At 40.1% G+C, this 26,813-nt stretch overlaps 1 protein-coding gene across 1 annotated transcript; it reads right to left on the reverse strand.

Annotated features, from left to right (window-relative positions):
- Positions 1-283: 283 nt before the first annotated feature.
- LOC128300860 (roundabout homolog 1-like) lies at positions 284-26,566 on the reverse strand. Its single transcript, XM_053037084.1, has 14 exons — positions 26,482-26,566; positions 12,180-12,373; positions 11,054-11,156; positions 7,328-7,481; positions 6,857-6,987; positions 6,625-6,765; positions 5,568-5,699; positions 4,525-5,456; positions 4,336-4,458; positions 4,022-4,256; positions 3,842-3,937; positions 3,372-3,779; positions 3,043-3,238; positions 284-2,878 (listed from the first exon to the last, which is right to left on the reverse strand). The coding sequence occupies exons 1-14, from the start codon at positions 26,564-26,566 to the stop codon at positions 1,828-1,830; spliced, it is 3,981 nt and encodes a 1,326-aa protein (XP_052893044.1). The 3' UTR covers positions 284-1,827.
- Between the last annotated feature and the right edge of the window lie 247 nt (positions 26,567-26,813).

Consider the following 26,813-nt stretch of genomic DNA (forward strand, 5'->3'; position numbering starts at 1 on the left):
TATTCTTTTTTTATTCAACATAGCACTGACGGGAAAAAGGCGCTGCAGACAAAATAAAGGTTATTCATTCCTATATCAAAATATCAAAACAGAGCGAGGATAGTGAACGGCAAGGCGTCTCCATCCATTTGCACAAGTTGATGAAATGTGTTGTGTAAATGTATACAGAAATTTAGAAACTACCACCAAAATTGTCATCAATATAAAATTAAGAAATGGTCAAAGAATAATGGTTTGTTTTAGATTCTTTCTTAATTCAATCACATCAGGTTTCATACCGGTACAAGTAAAGCGGGATATTTTTGAACCGTTATTTTCAAACATGTTGAAGGATGAGCTTAGTCTATACTTTACACCAACAAGCTAATTTACATAACTGTACAACAAATTGTACACGTGCATCCGCAAACATCATTCACTTTCTTTCCTTTCCATTGCTCGTCAGGTAAGGTTCAATTTATTGGGTATGCTTTATTAATTTTACAATTGACACTATGCAGCATTGTATGTACAGTCGTTCTGGGTAGTATGCCTGAAAACGTTAAAGCACTGAAATACACAGAATCAAAGCAACATCTCACCGGGTACTTATGTTTTGATCATCTTTCGAAACGATAAAAATAAAGGTACTACATTACAGGCCTATCTATACGTACATTTCCGTGGGTTTGATGCAGTTACTTCTGTTTCATAGTTCGGAGGGATAATATTGCTTTGCTTGCCTATGTACAATCGATTTAGCCTAGGTGCATGGAAAGGTAACGATGCGTTTTGTAACGACGAAAGTAATGCAACAGCAAGATTGTTTGAGGATTAGGAGAAATTTATCAATGAGAAGCTACTGCACTCTTCAAGCAGCTGTATGTCAGAGATCTATCCTTGCTTAATTTTGACATGCATAATTAAATTCTTTTGGGTACTGTTGGCTGGAACAAAAATGTTTTGGTTCTTGGTGTTTGTGTTTGTGTTCGTGTTATGTTTGTCAGAGAAAGGATATAAAACAATAATTCCGAAGCCTCTTTTATAATATGCACGTTTGATCTCCGCACACAAACACCTAAAGCGGTCTAATCAAAGCGCTTCGAGCCGAAGCTTGTTGCCTATTGGAAAACAAATCTAATCCACATTTAAAAATAGGCAGAAAGGAAGAGAGAAAACGATAATAATACCAACACAAAACCGCTTCCAGGTTTGGAGACAAACATTCCATTGGATTCTGTTTTAAAACGAATATCTTTTACCATACACATTGTTCACATCGTTGATCTACCGAAAGCCATACAGGTTCAACCTACCGGAACACGTATCGTTGCGGTTGGATGAATTTTAATTGGTGGTCACTGTCTAATTTATTTACATCGAGTTTCATTGGAAGTACTGGTAGGTGTATGTGAAGGTATGAAAGGGTTTCTGATTCCTGATGAACGGCCTCACTATTCGCTTACTCCTTGCCCATCAGTTCCCACGTTCCCACATGTTGGAAGCTTATGGATCAGTCTTGCTCGTACATTGTTTTGGTTTTGTGAGTGTTTTTTTTACGGTATGATTCCGCCATCCGACACAATGCGAAACATTGTCGAAATCAAACACAAGCGTTGCCGGTGCTTATCTTCTGATTCGTTTATCCTACGCTAATAGGTACAACATTGAATCTTCTTACATACTAGGAACTAGGAACGACGCTCGCCCTCACTACGCTCTCTGTGTTACGTAATGAGATGATGGCACTGAGATTGCGTTTAACCGTCAGTCAGCTTTCTTCTCCAGGTCATGCAGATAATTGCAGTTTAGAATAAATTATTATAAATAACCGTCACTCCACCAGCTTCACACATCGTCGCCCACGTCTGAACCGGCACGATAGCTAATGACGCTGCGGTTTCCGGTGGGCAGGTAGACAACCACATTGGGATCGCCACCGTGGGTACCACCGGGCGGCATCGTGGCGTGGGCGTTTTGGTACAGGTTAGACATGGCCATTGCGCTTGCTGTGGAGTGGTTCCAACTGTTTGTACTGCCCGGTATTCCCGTTTCGCCTACTTTTATGTAGAACTGCTGCTTCTGTCCCAAATTGTTGAGCGAGGACATTTTCTTCTGCTGCTCCTGCTGGTGGATGGCCAGATTACCATGTTCACTGGACCTCGCATCGTGCCTCGCCGAGGACCGCAAACTGCTTACGATCGGTGTTCGGGAGAGTTTGAAACGAGTTTTATTGGAACCATTTCTCAGCACCCTCGCCGTCTGGGTCGAGACAGCAGGAAGCGGCTGGGCGGAGCCACCGGATCGGCCACCGTTGATTCCACCGTCAGTACCGTTGCTGCTGTTGCTGCTACCACTGCTGGCACTGCAGGCACTATTGGCACCGCTGCTTTGACCGTTTGAGCTTCCGTTCTGGCTCGGCACTAGGTGATGATATCCACCGCCCACGGATGCATTACTAGCCGCCAGCATGGACATCGTATGCGATGCCAGCTTGTTCTCGGTAATATTAATTTTCTCCTTCGGATTGAAATATGATTCCGAACAAGCGTTTCGACCATAGCCCGCGCTGTCATTGTCCGACGGTGCCCGTGTGATCGAACCGCCCGAATAGGCATCACCGTCGAAATACATTTTACCGGCTGCCGTTGAAGGTAACAGGTGATGCAGGTGACTATCATTACCGGTTGCACCACCCGCAGCAGTAATAAATCTCGAGTTTCCAATCAGCGTGGTCGTAGCGTAAGGTGCCGGCGATCGAGTTCCGCCCGAACCATACTCGCTCGGTGCCCTGCTACCGCCCATTGGCGCGGTAAGATGGTTCGTGGCCTCGTGTGGTAACGGATTGAAGGTCGATACCTCAGCGTAATCGCTGGGATAGTCAGTGTACTCAACATAGCTGTGTGTAGAGGAAGGGAAATTTTAAAGTGAAAATGTAAAACCAAGCTATCGTATCTTGCCGCACATCGCCAGCCCCGGTAGGTGATGGGAAATATTTTGGAGCAAGCATGCGATACATGTGTGTTATTTTTCTCACTTCACCACCGACCACCGAAAACTTACCGGTTGCGATTGTCATGCAGCATCGTTTGTTGATGTTGTTGTTCTAACGGCAGTGTGGAAGTCGCACCTACAGGAGCGTAATCCTGTATGTGGTCTTTACTTCTTCCTGTCGACTGATAACCCCACATCATGCCGGATGGATTCATCCAAAGGCTATCGTTGCGTGGAATCTTAACGACCCCTCCAGTGGGGTGAGCTGTAATAATTTATTGATGAATGGTGTTTGTAATATTGGCAGCATTTCTTACTTGTTTCATTCATGCATTGTTGGAAAGACAAGTGCCTCCTTTTCCCGAACAACATACTCTTAAACAGTGCCCAAAACTTACCACGCAAAGCTGTAAGCGCCGACTGTTTCATCATCATGTGCTTACGTTTCACGAACACCATTGCACCGAACGACAGCATCATGAGCACTAAGATGCAACCCAGAATCGCGATGAACCAGGGCTGCGTCAAAATATCGTCCATGTTGTTATGATTGATCGGATATCGATGAGACGTTTGATCCAGCTGCTTGGTGATTGGATCGAGCCGCAATGTGGCGGGATTGCTGAAAGGCCCCATGCCGGCGGAAGTAGCAGCGGCTATGCTGACCGTGTACGTAACACCTTCGGTCAGGTTCGCCAGCAACAGGGTCGATGAGCTAGCCTCAATCGTGACATTGCTGAGCACTTTCGAGTAGTTCGTACGTAAGTCAACTCCACGGACAATGATGTTGTAAGTGCGAAGGATGCCTGTGGGAGATGGACAATCTCTGTTAGCGGCTGTAAAATGGTTGCTTTGCATGACATATTACCATTCTGTGACGATGCAGCCGGTGCTTTCCACTTCAGGTAAACCGCAGATGAATTCAGAAGCAGAGCTTCCATACCGAATGGTGGCTCTGATGGAACTGTTGTGTGGTTTAGGAAGATTAACAAAAATTACAATCTTTTCGTACCATAAGCACTCATGGCTAGCTGGCTGCATTTCTTACCATCCTCGAGAGTTCTTGCTAGCCGGTAGTTTGATGGTTTTCCTTCAACTGTTTTGTAAAACGGTACTACAAAGAACTCGTATTCCGTGTACTTCTCCAGTCCCCTCACAGAACAAGACGAAGCACCTGCATTCAAAACGGTCATCATATTGTACGACTGTCCGTTGGTTGGGCGATCGGTGGTGATGGTTCGTGAGTAAATGTAGAATCCTTCCACATACTTTCCATTAATAATCTACAAGGACGAATGGGGAAAAGACATTACTTTTCACACTATTTCATCGAAACCGACAATCACATTTGACTTAACCTACCTCCCAAGCCAATTTCATTGAGGTGGAATCGATAGCGGTAGCATTCACGAGCTCGACCACATCTCCTGACAGCAAACTTGCTCGCGCCTCGCTCATATCGATCCCGGCACCAAAACTGTCACTCTGAAAGTTTAGATTCACTTAAGACATGGTGAAAAACAAAAGAGATATGTACCGCAAGGGGCTTACCATTCCGAGCAGAATAGGTTCTGAAAGTGCACTCGGTGATGATATGCCGTGGGAATTTTCGGCACGCACGACGAAGTAGTACGTCACACCAGCGCTCAGGCCAGTTTGGGTGTGGATATTGTCTTGAAGACGATTTGCAACCTGAAACCAGCCTTCGGTTTGGTTACGCCCAAACAACTCCACCGTATATCCGAGCAGGCTTGATGCACCGACTTTGCTACTTCTCGCCCACGAGATCGTGACGGAACTGTCGTTTATGTTCGTTACCTGCGGCTTACCAGGTGGACCGGGGAACGTCGACGCTTCTGGTGCACGGTAGAATTTGATGTTGGGATTGGTTGGAACGTCAATCCGCAGCAATGCACTCCAGGTAGTTTTGCCAGATTTGCTGCTAGCGACACAGGTATACAGTCCACTGTCATCGATTTTGCTCAACTCAGCGATAGCCAGTGTTCCCGATTCGGTGATGTTTATCTTTTCCGAGGCTAACACCGGTATCCCGTCCTTGTACCACGATATCACCGGCGCTGGAACGCCACTCGCTCTGCACGGCAGAATAGCGACGGATTTGATGGGCAACGTTTGATTGCATGGACCCTGCAGAATCAGTGGCGGCGGCCGATCATCTTGAAGATTTACGCTCAACACAACACGCGTGCTTACGCTGCCGACACTGTTGACGGCACTGCACACGATCACCTTGCCATTGTCCATGCGACCGATTTGCGTAATGGAGAGCACACTGGTACCGTCCGCATTTTGTGTAACCTCTAAATTATCCATCCGGCTGCCCGGTAACAGCAGCGTACGGTTGCCCTCCACCGACCAGAACAGCGTTGGATGTGGGTGTCCGGTTGCCTGACATTCGAACAATGCTTCCGATCCTGGTTCGATGAGCAGATTTTTGGGCCGCAGCAGAAAGCTCGGAGGCGCTGTGAGAGTTTGGGGCGAAAGAAACAGACAGCCAGAGGTCGGGGTCAGCAGAAAGTGCTTCGATTGTGGTCAAACGAATTAACGATGCAACTGAACATGTCTTGACTTACAATGCACCACCAATGTACCGGATGCGGTGATAGATCCGACAGCATTGTCCGCCTCGCAGCTATATTCGCCCATATCTTCGATTGTGATGTCGTCTATCCGTAAGCTTCTGTCCTCTAGCACTCGCACTCGTTCTGTGTTGGAAACGGCAATGCAAAGTATGGATGGGATGTGTGTATGCGTGCGTTAGTAAGAGTAGTTTATCTTCAACGAGGTTCCTATTTCTTGTTTGCAAGTACCAACATATTCGGAAGCGAACAAGGGGTTCAAATTAATAGAAATTACTACCGTGATTTATGCCACAATCGATAGCTCAAACGATGTGCGTATGTTCGACGGGAATCGTAGAATAATATGTCTATGACTGTTGGCTCATATGTTGTCAATTTCTGTAAGAAGCAATTTCCTGCTTGTGTTTTCGACAGCGCAATGAACGTTTGGGTCGATTTCGTCCATGGGACATATCAGATTCAACATATTTTTAAGCTTGCCATCTCCTGAGCAGCATGATTGTTTTACGGGCTTATCTATAAGCATGGATATATTTTCGTTGGCAATTTTGTCCGAAAATTCGTTTCGCTCCCAGCAATGCGCTTAGCACATGTCAGAAGATAACGCACCGAGAGGACGTACCGGTACGTAGTATCGGTAATTAATTTATTTTCAACCGGCCCGATGTCAACTCGGACTCGGACGGAGGTATAGCCTAGGTGAGGTGGCGTCTAGTTTCCTGTTTCGCAATTGCTTACAGCAGAACGAACGTGACAACTTTATCCGGGCATACGAATTTATGGGCAGCTAACCGCACAACCCTTTTAGGGGATCAAAGTTGTACTCACGTAGCCGTTTTTCGTGGCCCCGCTGCTGCTGACCAAACCGTAGTTTGTTTCATGATAAACAAGCTAATAATAATACGACTAATGACAACACATAAAACACTATCCTATCCTATTATTGGTCCATTCGCAGTTTCGCACGTTCGAATTTCCGCTTCCTTCGGCAGTGGTTTCCTTTTTACGTTTCCGATTATCATGCAATGCTGTGCCTCCCGATACGTACCAAGCGGCATGTTGCCTCCGGAAGCGGATCGCCTCCACAGAACATCTGGCAGTGGTTCTCCTCCGACCCGACACTGAAACACTACGGAGCTGCCGGCCACAACGGTCTGATCCTGGGGCCCACGTATTAGGAATGGCTTCACTGTAAAAATAGTAGTAGTAAGCACTATGAAAAAGGGGAACTCCGCTTCGAAATCGTGCCCACCCAGCCCAGATTAACGTGCAGCACTTACCGTGTACGCGCAGGAAGGCCACGGTGGATTCGCGCACTCCCACCACATTCCTCGCCACACACTGATAACGACCGTCGTCTGATTGGCGAGCATCTTGTATCGCCAGATTGCCACCGTCCACGATACGGATGCTGAAAGTAGTAATTTATGCGCCCAGGTTACACAATGCATTGCTTAGTTTAATTGATGAAAAACGAGATGTCGGAATGCGAAAGATTAACTTTTACCAACGAGAGAGAGAGCTCGAAAGTTCACGAACCCTTCGGGCATGGCCGGAAGTGTTGATAAGTATCATTATACCTCCATTATTCATGCAAAAAACGATCGCTCGCTAGAAGTTTGTGTGTGGAGCAAATAAAATGACCAAGCTTTGCAAATGTTGTTATTCATGCCAAAGTTAATAAATAATGTGTAATGTGGTTGGCGGAGGGAACACACCAGGCCACCGCCACTGCTGTACATGTGACTTACCGTTTGGAGCTGGAGAGATCTAAAGTTTGTCCGTTTTTCCGCCAGAAAACTGTTGGTTCCGGTGAACCTCTCGGTGGTCCGCATTCCAGTAGCACCGTTTCGCCCTGCGCTACCCGCGTATTTTGTGGTTCCAGTCGAAACTCTTCCCGGAGCACTGAAATCAAACATTGCGGAAGAGAACGGTTTACGGTAATTTTCTACCGGTTATCTAACTCCATATTTGGACCACCTAAGGTAACTAAAAGTTATTTTACGATTTTTTATTACAATCAGCAAATGTTAGCTTGAAATAAAATGAACAGTAATGTGTGTTGGCTTTTCGCTCCGATACACGCAGCAGCATTAGTTATTGAGTGAAGACGGCACATACACTACCGCCACTACAAAAATAAACTGATTCGAAATGTTCCTTCGGACTGACGGATTACTTCTACGGGAGAATGTTAGTCCTTGGCATTATGCAGGAGAGGAAATAGCAAAGTTATAATCCACACCAAAAACAAAACCCCTACGAAATAATCTTACCCGGTGATAAAGACCAGGTATTAAAAACAACTTTTCAAACACCAACCCCCGCCCGAGGGATATCCGAGTTTTCCGAGTTCATACGTGAAACGGCAAACGAATGCGATCGAACTTTTGGCGGAAGCGGACTAAAATGCCAGACCACGACTACGGCGATTGGCAAACTGCGTTGCAGGGTAAATAATGTCACAAGCTACGTTCGCAATACCAAAACCTTCCCTAATGTATCTTCTTCGATTGGCGCACCAAATTGCTCCGACTAAACTCCAAATAATGCCCGCTACTGTACGGCGCCTGGTACGCACTGAGTACTACGAAAATGGTCCGGGATGCTACACTAGCACACGAATGTCACGAAAGTACGAACGCACGTTACGGGGTGTCGATTACATTCCACGGAACGTGACTTGCAAAACTTTCCGTTAACCAATCTTGTATTCGCTGTAATCCTATCGCAAAAAGTTAATGCAGAAGGACAACGACTATGTCCATGCGGGCTGCGGACACGGTAATGGCGAGGTTTTACCAGCCAAACGGCGCGTGATGTTGTTTCCGCTTTCGTGTTCGTGTTTCCGCTTCCGCTTTTCGCTTTGTTTCCCCCGTTTAAAAATCCGAACATAAGATTAATACGTGGCGAATTAGCCACGTTGCTGGTTGGGCCGTACCGGGACGCTGCGGAATAAAATATGAAACCATAGATCCGATCCGAGATCATCACATTGGTGGCATACGGTAGGAGAGTATGCAATCCACCTCCACCTTACACGTCTGGTGTATTCGATACAGGAGTCTGCTCAAGATGTACGCTTCGAGATGAGACATGAAAAGGGACGAAAGGATCAACGAAATCATTTGTCAAATATCGTAATCCTCCCGATGCAGTGAGAATGGATTGTACAAATTGGATTAACTGTCGCTGAGATATATCCATACTGCAGAAAACGCTATTAAGCTAATAGCCAGCTTAAAGGCAAACGGTAGCCAAACAAATCAAAACACCATAGGAAAATTAGAAGGAGAATCGATAGCAGAAAAACAGGATCTCAGCCCAAAATTGATCCCTCTCTCGCAAGTTTAAATTTACATTTCAATGCACGAGTCAAATGAAGTTATCAATCAATTGAACGTCCCGCAAGGAAAGAGCTAATATCTCTTCGGTTTTTTTTGCTCAGACTGATCTTTGTTTCGTGTTAAAAATAGTCAATTTTTCAAACACCACTATCCATCCCTCATTCGTTGACCAGCGGACCAAAAACCGCTGCCACAGAAGCAGCAGTGTGACGTTAAAAACACATGCAAGATTGCGTTCTTATACTGGCTGGGGCAGTCCACTTGAAGGCGATCCCTAGCACCTTTTATTTATGACATGGACTCGAATAAATATTCTTGCACATTTTTATCCGTTGAAATCTCCCCTTGGCCATTATTTTTCACACACTTGAACGCTTTTTCCTTTCCGCATTCTATCAAAGTACGCAGAAGATTGCCTTTCCAGGGCGCGACGAGAGCATTTTCACTTGCACCATACCGTACCATATGAAAAAGTATAGTTATTTTTGCCTGTTTTTTTAGCATTCCTGCTCTGCTAGTGTAGTTTAGTTTGTGGCAATTTTGTACTGTTTTTGTGCAAACTCACCGGGCAGGAAAGATATGGCTGCATAATAAAAGATTCATAACCGCGACATTAATATGCATGCGGCGAAATTTGTTCCCCAGCGGTGGTGGTGCAAAAATGACAAAATCTTCCGAGAGCTAGTTTCATGTAATGGCGCAAAAACAATAGTAGACACAAAGCAAACACAGCATTTTTAAGGCGTGAACACTTAATATGTTTTTATTTTTATATATATTTTTTTTTATAGATTGCAGAGTTGTTTACTAAAGGCGGATCGATGGTGTATTTGGTAGCGGCGCCGGTCTTCACACGGCAGGACTGAGACAAGATCCCATCAAAACCAATCTCTCGTACTATCCAGCTATAGGTAAATAAAATCAAAGAAAGCCAGGAATGGTAGGCCTTAGACCTCGTGAGGTTGTTGTGCCGGTATAGAAGTAGAAAGTAGTTTGCATTTTACTTTTGATAAACAGGTTTGTGAAGTTCTGTCATTTTTTCGCATTTATCGATCACTTTACCTTCTTTATTCAACTGGAACATGTTGAATATGTATATAAAATATTTAATAATTGCTAAAGACTACCAATTCATTACAAGTCATTGCATAGGAATGCAAATGTACGTCAAATTGTAAGTGTACTGTCAATCACACTCAAGTGATCCATTCGCGGATGAGCTCTAACCGGGTCTTGCAAATACTTGTCCTGCAGCTAGCTCAATATGGCATATGTCTGTCTCGATGAAACGTTACGCGCAGGAAGATGTTGTCAGTGGTACTCAGAGAACACAGGGTGCATGTTTAAAAATTGTTTTCGTCTGTGCAATGCACTTAGAAATTCGTCGATAAAAACAACCAACTATCGTTAAAATAACGACACGATTTTTATCATGAGATCGGTTTGTTCCATGAGATCTCAAGAATCGTATCAATTTGATTATCGTTCAAGTGTATGTTCAATAAGGTGTGTGCAACACAGTTGTGTTACTTCAAAGTATGTTTTTCCATTACGTTTTAGACAATTTATAAATGTAATGCGAGTTTAATTGAACCATATAGCACAAATTTTGATTATTACTGACTTGCAGTGCTAAAATGTGTAACTATGTTATTGAAACATTTCTGAAAGTAACACGAAACAAATAGTTAATTAGTAAAAAAATCTGCAAGATGGTTATATTGTACTTCACCACCAAATTCTGCAATTAATAATGATTTATTAAGCTAAATGCTGCTTTTCAGAACACATATACTAGCGCAAAAAGCTATCCAGTTGTTTTCTTGAAAATTGTAAAACAAAAAATAATTATAAATATTTGTTTGTTACATATCTAGCTGGCAAGTCGCATTTTGTCTACAATTGGCTCTTTAGACCATGCGTTTTATCAAATTTGTTAATCAATTCCTTATGCTGTACAATATCCGTAAAAGGGATTTGGACGAAAAGCTCGGAGCAGGAGTATTCAAATCTATTATTTTATGCTGTGAATTGAATACTCTTAAAATTGCTTTTACTTTTACCATCTGCCCTTTTAACTACGATGGCGCTAAGGACGAAGCAATAAATTTTAAACTTTCCATTTCCTACCTGATACTTGAAGCGTTGCATTGTGACTTCTGGCAACGCCGAGCTCGTTCGTCGCTTCGCACCAATAAACACCCGCATCAGTCTCACGACGTGAGTGCACGACCTGGAAAATTAAAGAAAAAATTATACCGTTATCAAACTCCAGCTTCTCAACACATAATTTGCAATCTTCTTCTCCAAGAAAACGCAGCCGAACGACAATCATGTTCCTCTTTTTAATGTTACGGAAGTTTCAGTGTCGAAAAGAAATACTACCCTCGATCCCTCTACCTGGGTTCCTTTATAGCAACGGTTTTTACATAATTCCAAATAGAAAAGATGCAGTCACCCTTGGTTGTACAATACTACGCGAATGGATGGTGGATTTCAAATTTAAAATATAATTGCTTATGCTTTCATAAAACCATAAAAGGAACAGCGTTTGACTGACTGGCCTGGCCCAAAACGGGTCGACGGTGTGTACACTGAGGCTTTGCGAAACGCTGTTGTCTGATAGCACGAGTCCTCGGTATATTGCATACGTTGCACTTGGTTGCAAAATGATTTTATTACTCCAGGCGAAGGCCGCACCGAGCGGAAAGAAACGATTATTACTTGTGCCTGTGCATCCCGTGAAGTTATACCAGCGGCATCATCCTAGTGCTGATGATCGTCGTCGTTATCCACATCATTGTTCCTTCAAATGCTTTTTATGAAATCTTCCCACTGAACAAGGCTCCAGCTTGCCAGTTTGATGTCTGTATTGGGTGGAAAAAAGGATAACAGACCTGACGATAGCTCAATGTGTGCATTTAGTACGATGCACGATGGGAAGTGGACCTTTTTCTACCACCGTAGACCATATCATCATCATGCTCGCTTTACATCGACACCATTCGGTTCACCCGTACCGGAAGGAAGGAAGAAAATGAACCGATGGAAAAGTGGTACGTCGATGAACTGTGCATGGAAAATGTGCAACGTCCAATGTCACGTACCTTTCCCATTCTTCTAATGTGCCGATCGGAGCCCAGTAAATCGTTCCGAGAGTTGAGAAATTAAAAATTCAAATCGACAGCATCGAGAAGCAGAATGACACTGGCGACGGAAATGGGACACGGATGGTGGCTACTATCTCAGGCATTACCTTCAGAAAAAATAAACCCCCAGCGGGCAGGAGAATTTTATGGGATCCCGGTTCGGCTTTAATCGGTTCACCATCTTTAAACCATGTGATTGTTGGTGCCGGGATGCCTTCCGCTTTGCAGTTGAGTGTTGCCGGCTCGTGACGAGGTACAATGACGTCTAGCGGATGTTCCGTAATTTTTGGATACTCTAACGCTGAAACGAGAAGGTAGGAAACGATTATTTAGTGGAAGAAGATGAAGAATGCATATAGTTCTATCGTTTTTGCTTATATGACAATAATAAAAAAAATGATTCTTTTAAAAATTCTTTTCTTTTTTAAAATCCTTTCTTTATCTTTGCATAGTCTTTCTTATTGGTTTATTACACGGTTATATTACAACAACTTACATGCATGTTCATAAACGATCGTATCGAATGGGTAATACGAAAAGCGCAAACAAATTCCTACATTTAAGCACTTTTCATCGGTGAATGGCAAAATGAATTTAATTAAAATTTCATATGGAATGCTATCCGGCTGCAGATACCACAACGCTCTAACACCGACTAAAAGGAATAGTAGCTGGCTGATATTGTGAAATGAAACAACAACATTTATGTATGCATAATTGAAATCGCACTCATTGTAGTTTTAGCTGTTATAATTTAAACAACAACAACATCAACAAGAACAGAAATGTCACGTGGCACGTGTGCTATTTCCGCGAAAACTGTCGTTGAAAACGCTATCCTTCGCGCACTGCGCGATGTCGGAACGAATATTTTCCACACACTCCTCGCACATGAGCCACAGACGCAGCAGTAGCGACTAGGCATCCCCATTGAGTGGCCTGTGATAACAGAGCCAAACTCACAAGTTCACCGGAAACATTCTCACTAAACCATAATTCCATTTGCAATCCTTGTGGGGTAGCGATTAACTAGGAATGTCACAGACCATTGGAATAAGTTTATCGTTAGAAGCAGCTGACATTGCAGTGCACCCAAAAGCGGACCCGTTCCATTCTTCGCGTGGATGTGAAAGTTTAAATAAGTTATCACAAGTATGCGATCGCTGTAAAAGTTGGCATCGGTCGCGTTCGCACAACACAACAAACGCTGCACGTACGCAAATGTATTACATAGGAACTTCAGCAGAAGAGGTTTGGCGCATGCCAGAACATCAAAACTTTGCGCGAGGCCCCGATTCGCACTCGCTCTAAACATATTCCGAAGAAGTGAATTTACCACAATAGGATCTAATGCATACGGTACGTCTTTTCATTCGACGAAAAAACAGCAGTTGAAAGCGCGGAGAAACCACGAAGACATTGCAGAAATTCTTGCGCATCGGAGCCGTCATGCGAATGGCAGCAAGCGATCCTGCACGAAGCTGCATTGTAATTAACAATAATAATAATCTAAACTTTTGCCATATTTAATCCGCATGTTGTGTAAATCACAACCACTCATTCCTGCAGATGGATGCCTTGAACATGCCCGGAAGGTATGCGGCGAAATGAAGTGAATGTATGAGCGGTGCGATGCTTTCATCGTCTATCAGCAGGAAGATTTATCGCGGAATGGAACACACAATAGACGAAAGGTGTGTGCTTCCAAGTGTTGAACTCAGGTATGGAGCAGTCAGGGAAAGATTTTTACCTCACAAGACACCTGCAGTTATTGGGGCTGGAGATGTAGTGTGTACTTATTTTTGTATTAATATTTAAAATATGTCGCAAGACTTTAATGTAAATTTTTTGTGGTTAGCATTATCAAACAGCTTTACTTTCGTCCCTCTAAACATGAGCACAACAAACGAAAGAGGCCCAGTATCGCCATGGGTAACCAAGTCCCCAATACAGCTGGCTCAGCCGGTGCTCGATGTTGAGCCTTTCACCAGAAACAAAGTCCAACCAAAAGGAAGCATCGAAAAAGAAAATAGTAATGATGTACTGTAGTGTCACTGTGCTAAGTTATGACTTTTACGAGTACATTTACATGCGGCAGTTGGGTGAGCTGAACGGTTCGAACCGACGGTGCTTGGGACATATTCTAGACCAGGCAATAGATTCATCTAACGATCAAACCGTCTACCCAATAATACGTGCTAAATATTCAAATTCGATTGTTTTCGGATGCATGTTCATACTCGATTACGATGAGCTCGGAATAGAAAAACAGTTGAATGTTCAGTTTTCCTTCGAGAGGCCTTTGTACATGTCGATAAACATGCTTAGGTTAGGACGGTATCCCCATGTTGACTTACATCTATTTGTTTCATCCTCTGCGGTGTAGTGTAATGACATTGAATGGGAAGAGGTTTATATGGCGTACTTCTTACAAGCCCTTTTGTTTTTATTAAATAGGTAACCTCGTTATTGCTTATCGGTAACTTTGAGCTGTTCTAGCGTATACGAAATCGTCAAATATGTTCTTGATATCAGCCTATGTTTGCATCTTGTTTATATGACATGGAATTTGGCCATAATTGCAAGAAACCAAAATCCAAAATGTATAATTGTAAGCGAATAGAAACTCTTCGAGTTTTTTAATTGCAGAATTAAAGTCATTTCATTCGTCTTGGAAAAGTCTTAAAAGACCTAATAGTGATAACAATATTATGAAAATAAAATAAAGTTTACTCGTAGGCATTAAGAAAAATCGTGATTTTCATTGTGCTTTCAATTATCAATTTAATTGTTTTAGTTAAATTTTTATTCCTTATATATTTAAATTTCTCTTGACCTCCTTGACTCGACCGTATCGACCTATTTTACCACATAGCCGATTATCCGGCCGAGTCCTGGCTACGGAGGTTTAGTCCGGATGGGGTTTTGTCTCGGTCGTGTCGGGTGGAGACCAGCGCCGTTACCAATATCGCACCAACTGCCTCATTTAAAATAGTAAATCAAACTCGTTTATTTTATCTGGCCACACTTACGAGCGTTGTTGTGCCATACTCCCTCTGTTTAGCTTGCTGCGTCTGGAATGATTGAATGTGTTGAAGATCACACAACGGATCGCACCGCGTCAAAAGTTGAGTTTCTTGTGAAAACAGATTGGATAAATAAACTGCCAATGTGTGGTTCTGAAATAAAATTGGTTATACGTTTTTTTCCACCGACCAGTCTTTGGTGCTGCTATTATCGTTTGTACACTTTTCTTCAGTTTTGTTTTATTTTAATCTTGGCGATACGGACTTCTTGAATGCTTCTTGCTTTCCACAAATAAACATGGATGGAATTTTCCATCGTTTTTTGTTTTCTTTCATCTTTTGGCTGCATCACATCTCATAATGTAAGCAATCCAAATTTTATGTGATTTTAGTAATTTATCTCTTGCAACAGAATGAGTTATGGTTAGCGCCAGATTACTGGTAGATATCTTTTTTAAGCAGGTTGGACAATGAATATGAAAATGTATTTTAACGTTTCATAACAAGATTGAGAATGAATTTAGTGATGATTGTTTAAAGTTTTGCTTTGTGAGAACATAAATTCATTGTTTAACAAATAGAAACATATGATAATGTTCTAACGAAGAGTTTGAACGTTATGGGATGAAGTGTTTCTCCGTTTCATGAATATTTTATATATTCTATATTTCCATGTATGATGTACGGTATGTAAACTTTACTTCTGTTATGGAAACATCCAAAAATCCATCCAGCAATGTACTTGCTCACTGATGAACGCCAAACATCGCTTTGTGGCGGACGTTTGCTAAATAACGAGTCACTTATCTTGTCCGCTGACATGCTAACCAAATGCTCTTGTGCGTTTTTTTTTACGCTTTTTCGTTTGTAAAGATCGAATAAAGGGTAAAAGGTTGGCCCTTCAAAGAAAAAGGATGAGGTAAAAGGTTTACACTATAAACCATCCTTGTGTGTTCCCTCATGGGTACTCACCTACATCATGATGATGGTAAACGCGACAAACAAATACCCTCCCGTCCTTCAACCTTTGACTTTACCACGCTGAGAGTTGGTCAACCGGCATAACCGAAGCGGAAAGGAGTTTCACATTATTCTATGGTCCAATTTTTTATGTTCAGTATATTGCCAGCCATCATCATCGTTTTTCTTTTTCATCCAAAATCTTTCCAAAACCGGAAGAAAAGTAGGTCCACACTACTCGGTACTTTCCCGGAGTGTATACGACAAAATTTTGTTAAGGGTAGTTTCACCGCTACCATTTCTCTGCCCTAGAATGCGTACCTTAAAAAAGAATCCGAACAAATGTAAGTTGATTTTTTGTATGGTAAGATGTGAAGTCTTAAAATCATCTCCGAAATCGCAGAGAAAGCTACTGCAACGCACTTGAAAGGGACAAACAACTCGACGAAGAACAGTTTTTACAGGTCCGTCCTTTTACAACGCAAATAAATGCTTTTGTCAGGTAACACAGAACAAGCAGGAGACATCGTATGGAGGACTGAGTTTATAAATGTGTGTTTATGCAACCGTTTAGGGAGCACGTGTTGGCGCACGATTCTGTATCCCCGGATAGCGTATTATAAATATGTTTGGTTTTTACCGTCATTTCATTACTCGGTTTTGTAGGGTGGTTTGTTAAAGTCAACAGAACTTTTGCTTTGAAATATGTTTACAGGGGCAAAAAATGTACAAGCAAGTGTTATGCTTCGTACATAGCCAATGTAATATGCTACCCCCATTGTAACATGTAATTTGTATGGAATCCCCCATCATTGTTAAACACATTAGCTAATAGCGACCATTATAATTGTATGTACAAAGCACGCAGAATTAAAATGGAAATAATAAGAGAATGCGTCGGAATATTCATAATCATTTTAATAGAATGTATGATACTAACAATGATGCTCGATCCAAAACATTTTCCGAATGCAGAAATATTTTACTAACAAGTGTAAGTACTGCGGCTTTCACAGGCCATCGCTTCTGATCGATATCCTACGTTTCAAAAGACAATGACCAAGAGGTACTAAACATGACAACGCAACGTAAACAATACCTTGGAAACTGCTGTTGTTTATTCAACGCAGTGAAAGCAAACAGAAATAATTATTAACTCTGGAGCGTCGTCCATCGTTCTTGTTCCACCGTTTCAGCAGGCAGAGCAATGTGCACTACCTTACCGAAAGCAAAGCTAAGCAATTTTCAATTCAGATTGCTGGATCACGTTTCAGAATACTGAACGGTTAAATTTGCAAGTAATTTTAAAATCAGGTAAACAGTAAATAGAATCAACATTTTTAAAAGATGCGTTAGTGAAATCCGCACGAACAATAATTAAGCTGCGCAAGCTTTCAAACGCGTACTAATATATCATACATCATCTTGACTGTGGGCACATGGATGAGCCACACATGACAACTGGAAAATGCCACAGGACAGTTTTGTAAACACAAGCCATCGGTGACGGTATTTCATCTAAAGAACTTATGTGAATGGAAAGTAAGCGTTTGCTTTGCTCACAGAAACCACATTGCTGTGGTGGTATTTGTTTGTAGGAGGAAATCTTTTATTGAGTTCTTTTGCCTTTCTTTGTGCCGCCTTCATCCGTTTTATTTGATTTTACGCTTTGACTTGAAGCAGGATTCTGTGAACTCCGAGATGTTTGTCTGTTTTTTTTTTGTTTTCGGAAACATAAAAAAATGGGATATAACATAAATTCATTTTTTTTACAAATATTTTCATAGATGCCGTTGGTTGGGGACCACCCGTAAGCTAGTGCTGTAGAATTACTAGAACTATCTAAACTTCAAATAATTATCTGAACTCTACTAATTGTTATCTGAATACGTATTTCATGAAAAAACACCAACCATTTGCTAACAGTTTCATGTAAAATAAAAGCGTTTGACTTTAAAAGATAAGCAGTACACAACAGAGCAGTAAACTGAACTTAAGTTCAACATAAATTGTTCTCCAATTGATAGAGAGCTCCTCTTTTTCTTATACAATTTATTGCTCTTTTGTCAATCAACTATTAGCTGTTTAAGTAAGCGGTCATTATTCCAAACCCGGACTTCGATAGTTAATTGAAGAACCAATCATTCGGAAAATTGCACTCCATGCTAGAAGCGCGACAGATTTACTTCATTGACGTTGACGACCGTGCCAGTGAAATAAATTCTTTTTTTGTATTGTGCATTGCATCGTAGGTTATGACTATTCGTCAGTCTTTCAGGAAGTCGCATTAATTGAAGTCAAGCTATTAGGAGAACTCGCTTCTCGAACGATCAATCGTCAAAGAAATGTATCAATTTGCACTAGTTGATGCTTGATATGCTCGTGATTGATCAACTTAACAATCGTATACATGACGAAAGGGTAATACATTTTGATAAGATTTTTATGGTAAAACATTTGCTGAAAAGCGATAAAGTTAAGAAAAAATGAGTTAGAGTTAAAATTTACATCTTTCTTAAGTATCTAATATTATTTTATGTTAGTTTTATTTGTTTTATTTACAGTAAACAGTTTTGTATTAAAACTTTATTTCATCTTCCATCGTCTCTTTTATCTTTTTGTACAGAAATAACTGTGAACATGGTTGGTGCGTTAGAATTTTAGAATTTAAATTGTATTATTCTGCCAAATATCACGTTTCTACGAAAATGAAATTAATTCACAGAATAAGCAGTACCATTTAGCGTGTAAACATGTTTGACGACTTCAGCCGACAGCTTAAAACGGCATCAGCTAAAAGACGCGAAATGACTGAAGATAGGATTTGAGAGTTAAACAAATGAATAATGAAATGATGTTTACCCGTTTCGTTTCGCGTGGGATGAAAAAGCACAAAAAACCACCCCACACATGTGTGTACGTGTGCAGCCATGGTAACGATACGCTCTTAGACAACGCCTGGTCGACCCTGCCGGTGTAATCATCATTGTTGTATGGTAAATATTGGATTTCCATCCTATTTCCATTTGCACACCTTTCCAAAGTGTGTGCTATATACCAATAGTTGTAGACGGTAGATAAATGGCGGTCCTTACGCTTGGCGTGGGGCATGCAACATGATTTCAAAGAAAGCAGCCTGCTTCGAGGCCGTTGTTAAGTCAATGTAATGCATTGTCTGAGCGGAACAAGCTGCCAAAGTACCATAACTACTAGCTATTCGTGAATATTGGAAAGAATTGTAGTACAACAATGGTGTGAAAACATTATGTAGTTTCTACGTTGGATACATCGTGGGTTACAAAACATGCCCATGCAAGTGGAATAATACACTCGATAATCTTAAGCATAATCTTGAGATAAAATTCCTCAGCCGAAAGTTACCGTACTGTTATCGTAACGCATATGTTATCTCTCTTTTCTAGGCTGCTCAGCTGATGAATCAGCGTTTCTTCGAATGGGAAATGAAATGGATTTGATTTCTTCGTATAATATTTATATGTTCATCATAAATTTACAGATTACTCAGCGATTCTCGATTCGATTTTCCTGCCCGTTATTGAACAACCATTCAAATCTTATAACGCTTCATCTATTTTGTGATGATTGATTGGTGTTACGATGCTTCAACGTTGTAGCCAGATAAACACTCTTAAACGGCAAAAATGCAAAAATATTACAATGTCAATCAATCAATCCCACAGCAACAGGCTCTATATAGATTATTTGATTTCATTTCAAGGTTTTGAAATCATTAATATCACACAAAAGCTGCATGGCTGTAAAACACATCAACCCCAGGCATTTTGCAGGAATCTCATATATTTGCAAGATGCTACGGGTTTTGACGTTAATGACGATCTTGCATTGATGGTTACTGACTGGTTGCTATATTTTTCGAATACGGCATTTTTAATACTGAACACGCAACAAGTTCCACATTGTGTATCCCTCAACCTACGACTTTGCATATCTCTTCCACCTTGTTCTAGCCCTTGGAAATATGTCGTCTAATTTTCTGTCGTCTACGCCGTAAATCAATTCGCAAACGGAGTGTAAATTGAGTTTTAAGATTTTGCACGAGCATGCGATATCGGCGGGAGGTATGCTAGCCCATTCCTGAAGAGATCAAATTTGTGGTGCGTAATGTTCACCCTAAGCGATTCATTTTCGAAAACCTTCAACATTTGCGCCGATATTTAGCTCTGCGAAGTGTTTCAGGCCGGTAGCTGGATGTGAAAAATCAATTCACTTTCCTTAAGCCACAACATGCCAGTTCCTTTGTCAGGGTCGGGTAGAGTTTGTCTGCCAAGAGTTTGTCAGTGAAAATATCTTCACGCAATCAGCCAGATATGATTCAATTAGACACTGCTGAAGAGGGTGCAACCGTTCAAATCCTTGTTAGTGACAGAGCGCCTCAAAACGGTTCTAGGCCACACCAGAATAGGATATCCCCCATTTGCACCCTGGTCACAGTAGGTTATCAGCTTTATCGGGCTTTGAACATTCTTGGTTTCTACATCGCCTGAATGAAAATGAATTATTTGCACGAGATTTAAAATGAAACCGTCCACAGGGATGCAGTGTTACGATAGATACCCAGCCAGGCAAGGATATTGCTCCCCTATGGTGCTACTAACCAACCTGATGCTCATCGAAGGTTGGTTCTTTGTTGGTCGGTTGGTCCACACACTTTTTGAAGTTTTAGGGAGCAATGGACACGAAATACCACTTACGGGCATAGCACCTATTTCATGGATGGTCCTATGCAACGGAAATATGCTTTATTACAAATACTAGAGTACTACTGTGCTCCAGTCAGATGTAATGAATCGAATATACTGGGACTATGGGTATTTTCTTGTAGGTGATGCTTAAAGTAGCTTATGATGTTTTTTGAAACTATTTTAAACTGTTGTTTTGGTTTAGTGAATACTATTCACTAATAATAAGTAATAATTTAGCAATAATTTAAATAATAATATTTAATAATATTAATATGAATTTAGCATTTTATGAACAACTTTTGTCGATTGGTTTGATCAATTGGTTTGGTAATTAACTGTTGATTTCGTTGGCTTATGGTAATATCCTGCAAATGATTTTTACACCAAAATAACTGTACAATGTACAATTTGCTGGTGAGTTTTTTAGATTGTGCGATTTAATTTTTTTACGACATATAAGCCACTTTTCTTCAGTTTTTCCATATCTTCTCTTTCTACAATTGTAGAGAGAAAAGAAAAGAAAGCATGGAGTTTTTACAAACAAATAATGATTTTAAAAATGTAAAACGAAACACAATACACGCACACTCCAACGCATAACGCTTGGTTATGCTGTATTCAGGGTGTGAAATTGTTCGATGTTATCTTTTAGTTCTATTATTATAAAAAATGAACTTTGACGTATAATTTCGAAACATATGTACAAATTACACAGGCTTTGATCAAAACCTATTTTCTGCGGAGTTTTTTGCACTACAAATTGAAACAATTCCGGCAATAGTTTCTCTTCTCTTATTATTTTGAATTCCTTTCGCCAAATCATTCCTTACTAACAAATAGAAATAGGATGAGAATAAGTATGAGAATTGCCAGCATTTTACGATTTACAAGCTTTGGAAACGAAATAATGCAAAAAAAAACATCTCTGAAAACGAAAAGGAAGAAGAATCTTACTTATTGTTTGGAATTGTCAGTTCAGATCTGTATTCAACCTAGCTTGAAATTACATTAACATCAAAAAATTACCTCGAGTCGATTTGATTTTGTTCTTGTCTGCTGTTGACTTTTAATGCCGCAGGGATATGAGAATCCTATTACTGAATGCGACAAGAGGACTAAACATTAAAACACATAACATGAAGCTCTTGAAATGGGTCAAACGATTACATTCCAATTTCCCGTTCCAAACCCATCTGTATGTGTTTTATTTATTTCTATTTTGGCTCTAGAAGAATGGTGAAATGTAAAAGCGAAAACATTTTTTGGGTGCAATAGTGAAATCAGTAAATAATAACAAAACATAAACATGGTTTAATGTCGTTTTTAAAACTGTCTCGAATGACCCATGCATCTGGCAATGATTTATTGTGTCACAATGTGCAGGTCAGTATTGAAATGTATTAATTAAAAGATTACACTCCTCATCATTTCATTATCGTCTTTACATAGTGAGTATGCTATCTTAAAGATAAGAATCGTGAAAATCATAGCACACTTCAAATTGCTACAAGGGCGTTGAATTAATTTAACAGTATGGTTTTGACGATTATCAACGACAACAGTAAAAAACTCATTTGATAATGGTACATTTTCATGTGCTTCTGTTTTGTTGAAGCTGTTTCTAGTGGAGTTTCTAGTGGCGCAGTCCTTAAGGTCAAACTCCTTTTTTGTAATAGTGACGAATGCGGCGGAGTGTAGTAACTTGTACATTGTAAAACGCATCGTAACAACTGCAAGTAACGTAAAGTTTCAATTATTACTAAATATGAAGTAACTCAGCATCGTGTAGTGTTGCAATCCTGCATTAAAAGCATATTAATGAACCTTTTATTGTTCACGCTAAGATCTTTAGCTGATTGCAATAAAAAGGATCGAACCGTTACGTGCTACAACATCTTTAAGCATCACACATAGTAAAGCTATTCATGTTACACGAAGTAAACTCCCTCTGGTAGAGAAACAATCGATAGTGGTGAAAGCAATAATTACCTTAATGGAGATAGTATTAAATTAATACTGCCCAAAAATAATCCAGCACCACTCGGTACAGCACAAGAAGCATACTACACCACTTCATCATCCATCATTTACTTTCGTTTAATTAACGGACGGTAGCCGAAAATGCACTTTGATCATTGGGCGAACAAGTGAGAAACGTGATTGTTGGTAGTATACATTACATTGATCCTTCCCATATTATTGCAATGTTAGTGTAAACATTTCTCACCGCACTTAAGTGAGTGTTTCTAACCAAATCTTTTAAGTAAGTGTTCGTTGGAGCGTATTTCTATCTTTTTTATTTTATTAACATCAATGCCCTATTTTCGATCACAAACTCAATATTGTTAAGGTAGTAGTGTTAGTAAAATATTCGCTCAATATATGCACTGTACTATAAAGAAATCTCAGCATAACACATCTCTCGATCTGGCTGTGTGTGTACATTGTCGGAATGTTTGTGTTAAGAATAATGTTGTTCCATAATAAAAGAACAGCTCACTAACTTATTCAACGTTGGATCGCTTACACGATAAACGTCCGCAACGCTGGTCTGCTTCAATTTCTCAATGCATCTGAGCCAAGCTCTCATACAAACCTTCATTTAATCACACAGGTTTTGGAATACATTACAGCACTGCATGGAAACGCTTTCCTATATTCATGCTAATCTGCTCAAGCAGATCTTTTCATTAGGCTAATGAGTTGATGCTTGTCGGCATTCTTGACTGTGTGCATTTCACATGGCACACCGTAAACATTAAATTTCTGAAAGATTTTTCCAGCATGCGATGGATTCCAGGATGAAAGTAACCGTCAACAGAATCAGCTGAGTGTAAATAAGATGCTATCAGTATGATGGCTCAAAAACCACTCTCATGCAGCGTTTTCGTCAAAGATGTTGTTTCTGCACATGTCAAAGCGCTTCGCTTGCTTCAAACGAAAAGTAAAACTTGTATTCGTTTATAGCACACTTTGCGTTAATTATATTAGGCTAATGAAGCAGAACATAAATTCAACTTGCGCCTTTTACTACTATTTGCCACACAAGCTAGTTTTTAACAGCAATATTTACAATGATTGTCCTACTTTCAAACTACCGTATTGCAAACTATGAATCATACATTAAACTGAGTAGTAAATAAAAAATAAACATTTTTCTACTCGCTTTCGCTATAAATCATTTACGACTAAAACTTTGAGACCGCATAACATAAATCGAAAACATAAATTTGCCAAAGACCTAAACTTTTCCACTGATTTTGCAGAGTTTTGCAGCTTTACATTGCCACCTGGAGAGTGACAAGAGCAGGAAACCATGTTTGGAACCCTAAGCCAATGATTCTATCCCGCATTTTGACGCACTTTCGGTGTTTTCAATCATTAACAATAGGAAATCCCTCTCTGCTTGATCATTGTCGAAAGGTCTGAACTATTCTTCTGTATCGTGAAAATGTCGGTCGAATGATCGGAGGTGAGACCCTAACAGCAAGCTACACCAGTATGTTTTTTCCATCATTTAGGGATTGTGCCAGAGTACAGAATACTACGAATTGTCCCTTTTGCTTAACATCTCGCTGGTTGATTAGGTGGATCAATTCGCTATAGTTTTTCCTTTTTTTTTTGTTGCTTTCGTTATACTCACCCTCTCGCGGAACCCTAGCTTCAAATCACCCCAGGTCTTTGTTTTGGCTTAAAAAAAGGACCCTTCTCATCGCGTGTGCGCGTGTGGCCAGCAGTTGTGTTGTAATCCCATCGATGCATTCGGATGGATTATAACGTGCTATAACCATAAAGCCTGGATATGCAACAGCTTAGAGGATTGATAGATTTTTTTCTTATTTTAGTTTTAATTGGCAGTAGAATATCCGTTTGTAACTGTTGCGAAAATTAACCATATGTTTCATCAAATTTTGGCCCGCAGTACTAAGCATTTAAATTTCACAATTGATTAAAGTTTATGCATTAGACAAAGTTACAAGGTTGTTCTAATTCCTTTCTTTGAAGACGTAGAGTGATAGTTCAGTTTACTGTTACTTCATCAAACAAACTGCTGACTATATGAAAAACATTATAAGGATTATCATTATCAGATCATGTAAACATTATCCGGTTCGGACATAATCCTATTTTGGTAACTTGTTATTAATTTATAGCCTTGTCGGTATTACTAGAATAAAAAAAAACTATTGATTTCATGAGATTTATTTGGCTCAGTCTATGTTAATAAATATAAAAAATGCGAACAAAACAACTATAGCTCTTTATAGGCAATACAAAAACAATGCACAGTTGTAATGTACCATGTACGATATTTTGCTATGAGTGATATGCTAATAAGCCATATAATAACTTAGGCATAACGTAGTACATCGTTAAATCAACAAAGACAGACTTTATGCGTATTAGTGATTTAAAAAAATGGATATAGATTTGAGATTTGTTGAAAAAAAAAACTAATTGCATGTTGCGCAACATTGAAGTTGTGTATTTAATGCAATTGTATGCAACATCAATGTAATAATTTGAAATAAACAACGCTGATCACATTATGAATTCCAATATCAGGTTTTTAATTTGTATTTTTCCTTCTAACATTAGTTTAGTGTACCATATTGATTCCATATGTTTAATCTCAGACTCTTTTATTAAAAATCTTTTATATAAAAACAATTCTGCAATAGCTTGAAGAATAACATGATATAATCTCGGTAGACCATTCTATTATACTACACACTGCAGTCGGTCGTATATGAAAATACTTTATCACCACTAACTATTTCACGTGGTTTTTACATCAATATTAAAAAATCTTTAGCACAAAAAATCCATAACCGACAGAAAACAACAAATGTGAACGAAAAACAAATGCTTTCAAGCAGAAGGGGTAACATGAGAATGCTTGCGGAACAATCAAACAAGATCAATATCTCACCTTCTTTTATACGTACTGCCACGAAAGCATTAGCTTCTCAAATTAATTAGTCTTCTAGAATTCTAGAAAGACTGCATTGGGATAGGGTTTAATCAAACAACCATGCAAGGGAAAGGGGATGAAACTCAAGAAAATGCTTATTCTTCCAACGTGGATTAACTTTTTTCCTTCTTCAACGAAAACATTCCAAGATTTGCTATGATCTTTTGTGCCAAATAATGAATGCTTCGAACGCAAGTAGAAGCATCACTTGTGTTGTGGTGTAGAAGCATACAATAAACATGCTGCTTTAGCCACAAGCCCTCAACAAGTAAGGATAAGTACCTTACCCTTAAGGAAGGTAGTATGTGCCAGCGCAACGAACGTTATTGATTCAAGGTAGCATGAAACCCTGAAAGCGATACGCACTGTATGCTATTATTATTTCAATAATATAGCTGGTATTGTGCAAAGGATGTTGCTTCATTTTCTGTGCGTATGTTCCGTAGCAAAAAAAAAAAACATTCCGTTTAATAAATGATGCATTTGCATGTAGATAACACAATGTGCCACAAATATTTTGATGTGGTGATATTTCAGGAAAAAGTTCAATTACACAAAAGGAAAAATTCAAATTAATCCCTTTGCAGACAACCGGATGCAATGATCATCAACATTGGGTAGCAAAACAAGCGACAAACCGCATGAATAAAGCATCAATAGAGATGCCCTGTCATGAATTTTCATTTAATCTATTCAAATGATACCATTTGTTACACGAACTCACCTAGTACTTTCGTTGAAATTCCACTTGACATTAACAGGAGCCATGCCACGAAATGATGAACGCCAACATCAGTGACAAAAGTCATTTTGCTTTCCGTAGCACTTCCGTAAGCTTTGCGTTCCCCCTGGCTGGTAACAGAGTGTTGCCGGGAAGGCTTAATAAGATAACATATATGCTATTTCAGTTACATATGCTTCACTCCACTTCACTGTGCTTCGTCGTTGATTATCGATCCATCTTATTCTGCATCAGTTAAATCACTATGAAATTTTCTCCATCTTTCCAACATTATCACTAAGCACTGAACATATTCAAATATATTTTCACTAAGA

The sequence above is a fragment of the Anopheles moucheti genome, chromosome 3 (genome assembly GCF_943734755.1).
Source record: "Anopheles moucheti chromosome 3, idAnoMoucSN_F20_07, whole genome shotgun sequence".
NCBI lineage: Eukaryota > Metazoa > Arthropoda > Insecta > Diptera > Culicidae > Anopheles > Anopheles moucheti.

Excerpts from the sequence above, each read along its gene's own strand:
- LOC128300860 (XM_053037084.1), bottom strand. The coding sequence starts at position 26,566 with ATGACTTTTGTCACTGATGTTGGCGTTCATCATTTCGTGGCATGGCTC. Across the intron at positions 7,482-11,053 it reads TGCAACGCTTCAAGTATCAG|TGCTCCGGGAAGAGTTTCGA; the intron begins GTAGGAAATGGA and ends GTTTGATTTCAG. Across the intron at positions 3,938-4,021 it reads AGCAAGAACTCTCGAGGATG|TTCCATCAGAGCCACCATTC; the intron begins GTAAGAAATGCA and ends ACCACACAACAG.